Source organism: Ammospiza nelsoni, chromosome 15, assembly GCF_027579445.1.
Source record: "Ammospiza nelsoni isolate bAmmNel1 chromosome 15, bAmmNel1.pri, whole genome shotgun sequence".
Classification (NCBI taxonomy): domain Eukaryota; kingdom Metazoa; phylum Chordata; class Aves; order Passeriformes; family Passerellidae; genus Ammospiza; species Ammospiza nelsoni.
In genome coordinates, this window is record NC_080647.1 from 9,097,094 (window position 1) to 9,108,147 (window position 11,054).

At 44.0% G+C, this 11,054-nt stretch overlaps 2 protein-coding genes across 4 annotated transcripts; one reads left to right on the forward strand and one right to left on the reverse strand.

The window, feature by feature from the left end:
• The first annotated feature begins 421 nt into the window (after positions 1 to 421).
• Positions 422 to 6,450, forward strand: MCTS1 (MCTS1 re-initiation and release factor). The gene is made up of 6 exons (XM_059483177.1): positions 422 to 548; positions 1,138 to 1,290; positions 1,959 to 2,056; positions 3,151 to 3,284; positions 4,308 to 4,375; positions 6,228 to 6,450. The coding sequence occupies exons 1-6, from the start codon at positions 538 to 540 to the stop codon at positions 6,307 to 6,309; spliced, it is 546 nt and encodes a 181-aa protein (XP_059339160.1). The 5' UTR covers positions 422 to 537; the 3' UTR covers positions 6,310 to 6,450.
• Positions 6,451 to 8,961: 2,511 nt separating this feature from the next.
• C1GALT1C1 (C1GALT1 specific chaperone 1) lies at positions 8,962 to 10,823 on the reverse strand. Of its 3 annotated transcripts, none has more exons than XM_059482904.1 (2): positions 10,809 to 10,823; positions 8,962 to 10,341 (listed from the first exon to the last, which is right to left on the reverse strand). In XM_059482904.1, the coding sequence occupies exon 2, from the start codon at positions 10,334 to 10,336 to the stop codon at positions 9,380 to 9,382; it is 957 nt and encodes a 318-aa protein (XP_059338887.1). In that variant the 5' UTR covers positions 10,337 to 10,341; positions 10,809 to 10,823; the 3' UTR covers positions 8,962 to 9,379. The 3 variants fall into 3 exon arrangements, with proteins under 3 accessions (XP_059338887.1, XP_059338889.1, XP_059338888.1); XM_059482906.1 differs by lacking the exon at positions 10,809 to 10,823 and adding an exon at positions 10,747 to 10,798; XM_059482905.1 differs by lacking the exon at positions 10,809 to 10,823 and adding an exon at positions 10,460 to 10,575.
• Positions 10,824 to 11,054: the final 231 nt, after the last annotated feature.

Consider the following 11,054-nt stretch of genomic DNA (forward strand, 5'->3'; position numbering starts at 1 on the left):
ATGTGGCACTGTCACCTGGGCCTGGTTCCCTGCCCAGCTCCAGTATCGGCTGTTTGACAACAACTCTATTTTTTTCCCCCCCAGAATGCTGTTGACAGTATCTTGTGTCCTCTGAAGCTGTCGTGAGGATAGCTTCTGCTCTGCTAGTTTGAAGATGGCTGTGTTTTTTCCAGTTAAACATATTTTGTGTTTAAATGATGCCAGTAGCTATTAGCACTTCGCTCTTCTTATTTTACCAAAAATCGATACATTACCTGGGAAACAGCACCGTGCCTGTCAGTACCAAGCAGCCGGTGGCTGTGAAAGCCCAATAATAATAACGATAATAACAATAATACTGTGTGGTGCGGAGGGCAGCGGTGGGCAGGGGGCCATGCGAGGCGGGCGGCGCTGCCGGCTGGCCCCGCCCGTTCCGCGGGGATGGAGCGGCGCTTCCGGCGGGCGCGGAGCGAGGCACGGCCCGGCCGGAGCCGCGTGTGAGCAGCGCCGAGGCTGTGGCTGCCCGCCCGCCGCCGGCCCGGCCTGCCCGCCCGCAGGATGTTCAAGAAGTGAGTGCGGCCGGGCTGGGGGCGCGGGGGAAGGCAGGGAAGGGAAGGGAAGGGAGGGGAAGGGGCCCGGCGCCCCCTCAGCCCCGGGCCCGGCGCCCCCTCAGCCCCGGGCTCGGCGCTGCGCTGGCGGGAGCGGCCCCGCGGCCTCCTCGGGCCCCGCCGCCCGGAGCCCTCGGCTTTGCCCCGGGCACTCGCTCGGTAAATGGAGCTGAGTCATTAACTTATCCCAACTTGGGCTGGTGCAGAGCGCCGGTCGTGTTTCTGTGGTGGACGTGGAGGGTTCGCCTCGGAGCAGGGCTGTGGGTGTTTGTGTTGCCGGCATAGTTCTCTTGGAGTTGGGTAAAATAGCGCAGTGGGCCGGGGTTTATCTGTGACACTGAACACGCGCTGTGGCCGTACGGAAAGTTTAGGGGGGACCCCCTGCCTTCCCCCAGCCCAGGTGTTCCCCAGGGACAAACTTAACATTAATGAAATCCTGCTGGACTGTCAGTCTGCTGTTAGACCTCTATAGTACACTTCTGAAGACAGCTCCTGAAAAATACATCTTTTGAGGAACAAACTGCATTTCTAAAACACTTTCATTTGACAGATTTGATGAAAAGGAGAATGTATCAAACTGTATCCAGCTGAAGACTTCAGTTATTAAAGGTATCAAGAATCAACTGATAGACCAATTTCCTGTTATTGAACCATGGCTAAACCAAATCATGCCAAAGAAGGATCCAGTCAAAATAGTAAGATGGTAAGTATCTCTTCTCTTCAACTTTGCTTTCAAGGTGCTAGGATTGCTTCCTTTGTATGTTTCCTTTGTAAAGTAAATAAACCTACCACCTTTGATAGGCGTTCATCATCTCTTGATAGCTAGTTAGAAAGTTGTGCTTTAAAGTCACATGCTAGTAGGATGCTTGAGGAGCTTAAAAATGCATCCTAGTAGCTAATGTGCAGTGTACTCAGGGTCTCTCCAAGGATCAGCCTGTTGTTGAAGGGAAGTATTCAGCTTTATGCACATGGAAGCTCAAAATTGTTTGGATTCCTGTCAGTAACATTTTGTACTGTTTTTGGGCTTCCATGTATTATCTCGATTATTTTACTTTTTTTTTTAAATAGAGGGTCGTACATTTTTGCTGAATCCTCATTATTTGCTCTTTGTATTGCATTTAAAAAGCAGTGCCAAGGAAATGCAGTTTGTGTATTTGGTCAGTAGGTTTCTTTTTTCTCCAAGGGGGAAGAAGGAGACCACTGCTGAAGAACAAGTCATAAAAAAAGATAATATTTTTAGTTTTAAATTTTGTTGCTAATTGACTGTTTTTATTCTCAGGTGCTAAGACCAGACTCCATTAAGTAAAATACTGTATTTAAAGTGTAGAAGGGTTAAGTAGCTCTTGGATTTTCTTTTTTTTAATCTTGCAGTCATGAACATATAGAAATCCTCACTGTGAATGGGGAGTTGCTGTTCTTCAGGCAAAGAGAAGGGATTTTTTACCCGACACTAAGGTTGCTTCACAAATGTAAGTTTTCTGAGGGGGGCTGTGCTGGGAAGAGCAGGGTGACAGCGTGATTCCACAGGACATCTCTAGAAACAAATTAAAAAGAGCCTCCATTCCATATATTCCATGCAAATGCATGTTCCAGAATAGATGTTAAAGACACAGTATACTTTCTTAACTGGAATTTATTAATTTTCTATTTCACATGTCTATGCTAATTGCCTCCATGCTATATGCTAAGCAATCTGAACTTAAGTAAGAATTAAGTTGTGTAAAGCTCTGTAAAAAATCTTGAAAGGCTCTCTTAGAACAGAGATTTAAGTTTGCTATTGTTGGTCCCTATCTTTTTTCTTTCAAGTCTTTTTGTTATACAAATACTTGTAAGTTCTTACTAGAAAAATATTCTGTCTTCCTGAGTTTAATGATGTATATCTGTCTCCTGTAGAAACTTAGGCTGCATGCTTTTTACTTTTCACAAATTTACTCTTGCAATATTTTCTTGCTGTTCTGCTTGATTGTGTTACTCTGTTTTGAATCCTAAAGAACGTTATTCAGTCAGATCTCAGTGTTGGAAATGCTTCAGGAGTGTGCCTGCCCTTGAAGGATGGCTTGGAGAGCTGACAGCTTTCATGAATTTTGTCTGTGTTTGCCTTTTTTGTTCTGTTAACGTTAAACTGTTTTTCTTTCACGTTGGAATAATTTGTAAGAGTACATGGAGTTTGCAGGATTTAAGACCCCTTGGTTTTAAGATCTCTTAGGATGGGCACTTGTGTGGTTGTTTTCCCTAGTGGAAAATTGTTGCTCAGTCTGTGGGTCTGAGAGTGTGCAGGAGCCATCGCCTGAAGTGCTGGAATACCTTTGGTTCTCAGATAAAAGCTGTGGTCTGGGAGGACAGTACCTGTGTCCCTTTGGGTCAGTGTTTGTGTCCTTTGGGGTCAATATTTGTGTCCTTTTGGGACAGTACCACCCAGCAGGAGCTCTGGTAATTGTTTCTCATACTTCTACCCTTGCAGGACACTCTAGATCTCACTGCCCTGTTTAAACTGACTTTACAATGAGCTGTTCATGTTGTCTGGTGCTGTATTAATGGCAATGCTGTGTCTTTCCCCTCCTAGACCCATTTATTCTCCCGCATCAGCAGGTTGATAAAGGCGCCATTAAATTCGTTCTGAGTGGAGCTAATATAATGTGCCCTGGCCTGACATCTCCTGGAGCAAAGCTTTACCCTGCTGCTGTTGACACTGTTGTTGTATCCTTTTTAAATATGAATTCATCTCACTGTGGGATGAGTTACATTTCTGTTCTTGTGTTTTTCTCAGTTGATTTTTATCTGTTTTACTTTGAGTTTTAATTGGATTTCATGAAATAACTAATAATCAGAAAGGAGCTGCAGAGGTTTAGATATTGCTCGGCAAGGTTAAAGTTGTTAATATTTTTTCACTTACTGTATGTTCCAAACCACATAACTATTCCTGCTGTACTGTTGGGTGGGCTTCTGTTCCATTAATCTCATTGGTAAGTGGAACTCCTTAGTGATTTTATGCAGAATGGTAAAAGTAGATGAGGTACAGTGCAATTTGTGCCCTGCCTTCTTAGTCAATCTTGTATTCCCTTCAGAAGAATTCTCTCCTATTCTTAAGGCATTAGGAAAGGTGAGTAGGATCAGCTTTACTGCAGTCAGGACTTGCTCTCTGTGTCTGATGAAGTTAGTGTATGTCAAATGAGGAAAGTGTGCTAATTCACTCCTTACTGAGAAAAGAACCCTGAACAAATACAGCATTTACAGCACCAAGCTGTGCTGCTTTTGTTGTTAGTTGGATGCTATAGGAAAAGATCAGCAGTGAACATCATGTGCTAAGCTCTGAAAAGGACACATGTGATTTCAGTACTTGTGGTTTTTAAATTGGTATCTCAATTCTTCTGTGCCTTGGAATCTAAAATGGCCCCACAAACATGTGCTGTTTTGTTCCAGAAAGGCAGAGACTGTCATCTCTGTGTTAGGCACAAAGGAAGAAATTTAGCACTGGGAGATTTTTTCTGTAATTGTTCTTCCAAGTTCATAAATGCATGCTTTGTTCTGCACACTGATTCAGTTGTTAAATTCAGTGCATTGTTTTGCTTATCTTTAAGAACTGGAACTCTAGAATTACTAAAAGATTAAAAGTTCAACACTGGCTTTTGAAAGTGTTTTTGGAAGTAATTTCTTTATATTGCTTTGACTTTTCTGAAACAGTTTAAAAAGAACTCTGTTTTCCTTAGCAGTAATTTGTAGGCAATTATGGCAGAGGGGAAACAACATGCATTATGTGTGGGAGTAATGAAGATGTCAGCTGAGGACATGTAAGTGTTTTAAAAGCTGAAATATAACCTGTCCCATGTTATTATTCTTGTGTTAGTTTGGAGTATAAGCACCACTGTCAGGGTTACTGCACTGCTGTTGCAGCATGTGTTGGGTACAGAGTAATACCTGGGCTAGGCAAGAGGTGTAATTTGGATTTGAGAGGATTGAAAACATTGAAGAGATTTTTGTCTGCAGAGACTCAAGTCCTGCTGGATCTTGGTTGCCTGTCCAGGCTTTTTTTTCTCTGTGACCTGCTCTTTTTCCTCAGGGTGTATCCACAGCAGCCCAGCATTCCTTCTTGATGTGCTGACTAACTTAGCTGAGCCTCTTGTGAAATTTAGAGTTCTGCTCAGGATAAACAGAAAACTGTTTGAGAAGGAAAAGAGATACAGAAAATGGAAATGGATGTTAGTTGTTCTTGGCTTTCAGATAGTGCTAAATCATAAGTAGCTAAATCACTTTGTCATTTTAAGTTCTATTAACATCTTGCAGGATGTGAGGTGCACCCAGCAGGTTTGGCCTGTGTTGGTTTCCAGACCTGTCACTTGGGGCAGTGAGGAAGCTTTTTTGGTGAAAATAAGTCACTCTTTGTGTGGGTAATTGTCAACAAGCCTGTTCTAAGTCATAATAGTAGCCCGAGGCAGAGAGGGGGGAATGTCTTGGAGGACAGGGATGGAGAGGGACTGCAGAAACCTGGATTTGGACCTGCTGTAGCTGTTGAGGAATTCTGTTCTTCAGGATTCTTTGTGGTGCTTCTAAAGACTCCAAGAGTAGAAAGAAAAGCTACCTGTGTCCCAGTCCTAAGAGAGCAGTGACACACTGTGATCATTGCAAACCAAGGTCCTTTGTATACCTACCTTCAAATCCACCAGCCTTGCAGCTGAATATCCTGTTCCTGGGAGAAGCAACATGAACTGGAGAGGAAGATGAAGTGATACTCCTCTCTGCAGCCTGTTAGCTGCTTTTTTTGTGTGATGTTGTTCCACAATTTTCAGGTTTAGGCAGTGGGATTTCAATCTCTTGGTGTAATTACTACATATAATGCGTTAATATTGTGTTAGCAGCATTTCCCTTCCTGATACTTTTGGACAGGTTGTGTAGGTAACAGAACACTTGGTGTAAATAGAGTAAATTATATTATCCAGGGGAATGAAACTTGTTCTTACTCCCAAAAAGAGATTAGTTTTGTTTATTGTGGCAAAACTAGTTCATTGGTGTTTTTTTTTTTTTTAAACTGGAAAAATAAACAGACAAAATCCAGTAATTTTTAAAAGATGACATAAATCAAAAGGTAGTCAATACTATGGAGGATAGCATGTCTCTAACAAGCTGAAAGTCCTTGGCACATAAATTTAGCATTTTTAATTCTTTATGAAGTGGGTAGATGACCTGCAACTAGAAGTGAGGCAGCTCACCTGCATTTGATTGTGTCATTGGCACACTTGGAACCAGAACTTGTTAGATTCTACATTCCAGTCATCTTGTACCACATCCTGTGCTTGGAGGGGAGGTGCACAACTGCTGTGCTACTTTGATGCAGAAATGGTAAAATGGAGAAAAGTAGAAGTGTTGTCTAAAGAACTGTGTCCCACAAAGAAGTAGTAAAAATGCTGTGGAAAGCTGTTGAAAAGACGTGGAAGGCAAATATTGTCCTCTTATCAGTCAGCAATGTGGGCACATGTAATAACAAATATTGTTTCTTGTCCACCTGCTGTGGAAGATAATGACTTTGTGATTGGTAGCTTTCCCCTTCCAGTTGACAAATCTTGCAGTTTCTACTTGAAATAATGTATTTTGTAGTGCTCTCATGTTTAACCTAGCTAATACTGCTGTATGTTCTTCCTCCTACAGTGAGAAGGTCAACAAAGGGATTGGTATTGAGAATATCCACTATTTAAATGATGGCCTTTGGCATATGAAGACATACAAGTGAAACAACAGGAACTGTTACTCCAAAGGAATGCACTTAGATTAAATGTGGACTGCTTTGTAATTCCTTGTTTTTAATGTGACTGAATGTACAAATTATTTTGTTCTGTGGCTATGCTAAATAAATCAGTTGAATGCAAAAGTACTGTTAGGCTACAATAGTTTTCTAGATTTCTTTTTATTACAGTTACTTTGTTTTGTCTTAAACCTGAGTCTTCAGTGACTGAAGATATTTGATGAATGATTCTGCATGGACTGTGAGTAGACTATTTCAAGTGGAAAGGAGGAAAAAGCCAAGAAATGTTTACATTTTTGTGCTCTTCTAAAAGCATAATATAAAGCGTGTGTGAAATATAAATATGGTTTACAAAACCTCTGAAGCATTTCAGATTTTTTCTTGACATCTTGTTAGTCTACCTAGTTTCTCGAATGTGGAGAAATCAGGTTTTTTGACATTATTTTTTAACTTATTAAGAGCATTAACTTCATTTTACTTAAGGATTTTCTCTTTTTAATACGCATTTATCTGTATAGGATTTATGAACTCAGACTGATATGTGGATTAGAAATTCTTTTGTGGTGGCTCATATCTGAAGACTGTATGTATGTTCAGATTTCTACCTGCCAACACTTTGATACTGCTGTCCTTCTAGAGGAGTTTGTAGTACTGGTGGGCACACTGCCAGTGAAGTGTGTGCCACCCTGGTGCCTGATGCTCTCTACTCCCTGTATGCCGCCTTATTTTAGGAGCAGAAACAAAGTCACTGTTAAATAAAGGCATGACAGCAAAACATGTTTTTCAGTATAGCCAGGAGCAACTTTTTCAGGTGGGACTTGAAGAGCTCTCAGCTTGTGCACACTGCCACGTGTCTCTGTACAGCTACAGAAGGGGTTCAGGAGCACTGTGTGTCTGTCTGGATAACCCAGTCCTTTGTTCAGCATACCCAAAGCTATGCCTATGGAAAAATGGAATACTGTAATAAATTAAGGAAACTTTTAAGGTCTACCACTCATAACTGTCTCTGGAAGCATTTATTAATACTTCAAGTCTTTAACACATGCATTTTACAGCAGCAGAATGTAACTTGGTGTGCCAGTGCCTTGTGGTGCTGTTCTGCAGGCTTGGTTTCCCCACCCTGGACCTTTACAGATGATAGGAGCCAAGGTGTTCTCCAGCTGATTCTAAAGCCAAGTTAAATCATGGCAGAAGGAATGCTGCTTTTAAAATTCTGTAAAATTATTTACAAGACTCTACTTCTGAAAATGACAGGGTAAACCTGAAACTATCAATGTAGGAAGACAAAATTTAAGCAGTGTTGCAGAAAGAGTTCTGATTATACCTCAGAATTTCAGAATGCTGGTGAACATTTAAAGATTTCATTGTAAATATATTGATTTCTGGTACTATGGGAAATCACTTAATGCTTCAGTGTTGGTGGGGTTTTTTTGTTGTAAAATGAGCTAATCTTGCTTTTTGTGGTTTCCTTCCATCTTATCTCTTCCTGTTGTCCTACAGCACCTCAAATCTGTGACAAATAAGATTTTTTTCTTGTTGGAATTGTTCACTCTCATTCTTCAATGACTGCTGTTGCTGCAGGGGGGTCAGAACTGTTTTTAATAATCAGAAACACTGAAAGTTTTGCTTGCTTTATCTGGTTTTGTCAAAGTTTTTGCAGCTGTATTATTCTGTAAGGAGATACAAGTCAAATAAGGCTTAATTTATAAACCAGATTAGCAAAACATCAAAAGTACAAGTTTTACCTGGGTTTTGGCAGCAATTGTGTTGCTGTCAGCTGAGCTCTGACTGATGAGGGGATGGGCAGGTGGTTCTTGTCTCACCTTTCAAAAAGCAGCTGAGCTGTGGGAGCCTGTATGGGGGTCTGAGCAGGTGTCTTGTCAAAAACTTGATGCTTAAAACAGAAAACCCAAGATGTGGATATTCTCATCAGCTCTGAAGCTGCTGTTCCACTTCCCCACCTGCCCACTTGCAGCTCAGGGTAGGGCGTTACAACTGGTTGGTTAAAGGTGAGAGAACAGAGTCTGCTCCTGTGTTTTATGAATATTGTAATACCAACAAAGCCTGTGACAGTCACAAATGTAACAGATGGATGTTATACCTTTCTCAAGTCTTTAAACACCCATGTCAGGTCACTGAATTCTAAATGGAGTAAGTACTGAAGTGCTCTTTGTTTACACAGGCTGTGGGTGGATAGGAGCGTGACCCAGCAACTTGTGTAAAACTGAGTGCCCTCTATTGTTAAAAAAAAAAAGCATGAAGAAACCCCAAACCAAACACCAAATTCTACTGACAATTAACCAACTTCTTCCTTGTAAACACTATTACCATCCAGTAACAGGAGTAAAAATAATACTGAATCTTTATTCTAACATGCTTGTAGATGGAGTGAAATTTTAAATGAGCAATTAATCCTGTGCTAACAGACTCCCTGACCATGTTAATACCTATGCAATTACAGTTTATCTTTCTCTTTTGTCTGCTTAGAAACAGTAGTCCAAAGGGCACTTGATATTACTCTGCTGCAAGATTTCTTGTCACCTTGCTTCCTGCTGTTAGAAGGCTGTACATGAGGTGCTATATAAGCTCAAGATATTGAGTGTGTATTGAGTGTAAAAGAAATAGCTTAAAGTTACAGTCTTTGAGACTGAATCTGTAGTCAGTTTTATTGGTACAACTTAGAAAGGTATAAAGACATTCTAGAAATGCCTGGAAGAACTGAAATAATCAAAGTCTTGCAAAAATATATTTTTAAGAGTAGACTAAAGTCCATTTCATTTTCATTAATAAATATTTACATGTACAAACCCCCCCCTATAAACCCAATTTCCTTTTATAATAAACATTAACATCTTCTTTTAATAATTTCATTCCAGCACTGTCAAAAGCATTTCTCTATAAAAGATTTAGAAAAAAAATCCTCCTTCCACTTTTAAAATGAAGAGCTTTCCCAACCCTCAATGTGCAAAAGAACCTGTACACCAGTACCAGAACGTGTCAGTACAACTGTGTGTTGTGAGAAGAGCCACCCCAGGGTTCCTCCTTCCCTGAGGCCCCGTCAGTCATTGTCGGAGCCCGGAGGGGGCAGGAACACCAGGGCGTCGCTGTAGGAGTGGCCGTAGGGCCGCAGCCGGTACACGCCGTACATCATCACGTGCATGTGGTTGGGGGCCAGCCCGCTGAAGGTGATGGCCATGTCGGAGCAGCAGCCGTCCACCACCTGCTGCGGGTGCGTGGACATGGCCTCCTTGATGAGCGCCCCCACGGATTTAGTGTTGAACACGTCTTTCCCTTCGGAATCTTCGGCGTTTTCGGCAAACACGCCGCCGTACTTCAGGCAGATCGCCAGCTGTTTGTCCTCTGCCAGTTTCCAAATCATACCTCCCTGCTCTGGGCACTTGTCAGGGTCTTCAAGAACACGGGAGAGGCGTCTTAGTGACTCAATGCTTAAGACGATTCCTCCCTCGCCATCTACATACTCAAGGTCACCAGATTTCACAGTGTGGCCTATGTAAAAAGGCTGAGAGGGGTCTTTTTTCAGTAAGAAATACTTGAGATTTTCAATTATAGCAAATGTTGTTGGATATGCAAGGAAGAACCAGCTGAATTCATCCTTATAGCGTTCGTACGCGATCTTGTAAGCTTTGCGCATCATCGCCCACATATCGTTTGTGTTGACGGCCACAGAATCGAACACTTTGACCTTTTCTGAGCTGTAGAATTCTGCCTTGTCACAGTGCTTGCTCCAGGTCTCCCTTGCTGCAGCCCAGTGCCCCAGATCTTTTGGTTTGACAAGGATGATACAGTACACATTGATGTTTTTACTAAGCTCCACACGTTCCCCTTCTGAGAGGTTTAAGACATCTTCCTTGTTGGGAGCCTGGATGTGATGATGCTCGTGGTGATGTGCTTTGGTCCCATGGCCCACCTTAATGTGTCCGAGGAGCGTAACCAACATGCAGAAAACTCCTCCAAGCACCACACCCTTGATGAAGGAGCTGCTTTCAGAAATCATTTTTCCTAGAAAAGAGACGCACTGTAAGAACTCACAGGAATAAGTGCACTAGTGCAGGTTCCATACGGTTCTAATGCAGTCCGCAATCTCTAAACCCCGCTGCAGTTCCCTCATCTCCCGCACCGGGACGAGGCTGGTGAAAGCTGTGGCGATATCCAGGTTCCCGGTCGGAGCTCTCGGTAAGGGTACGAGCCCTGTGCCCCGGCCCCTCTCCGCTGCCGTGACCGCACGGCCCGGGCCCCGCCGTCTCCTCGCCCGCAGCACCGAGAGGCGGCGGGACGGGCTCGGGTGCTGACGCGGCCCGCGGGGAGCCCTCCCGGAGCCCGGTCCCCGCCTGCCCCGCTCCCCGGCGCTCGGTGCCGGAGCCGCCGCAGCTCCCCAGACTCCCCGACCCGCGGCCCCGGCGGTACCGCCGCTCCCGCCGCAGCTCCCCGAGCTCCCCGGCCGCGGCCCCGCCGCTCCCGCCGCTCACCGGAGCCGCGCGCGCCGCCCCTTCCTGCGCCACCGGAAGCGCCGCGCGGCCGCCCCGGGCTCCGTGCGCTCGGTGGGGCGGGGGCGCCGCCTGGCGGTGCGCGCCTGGCCCTGCCTCCCTCACGGCCCTGCCTCCCTCAGCTCCCCTCAGGGAGGGGAACAGGCGCGGGCCCTGCTGTGCCAGCGCAGGGGTTAGAGAGTCTGAGCCTTGACAGTCGCGCTCCCAGCGCCAGGGACAGTCGCTGCG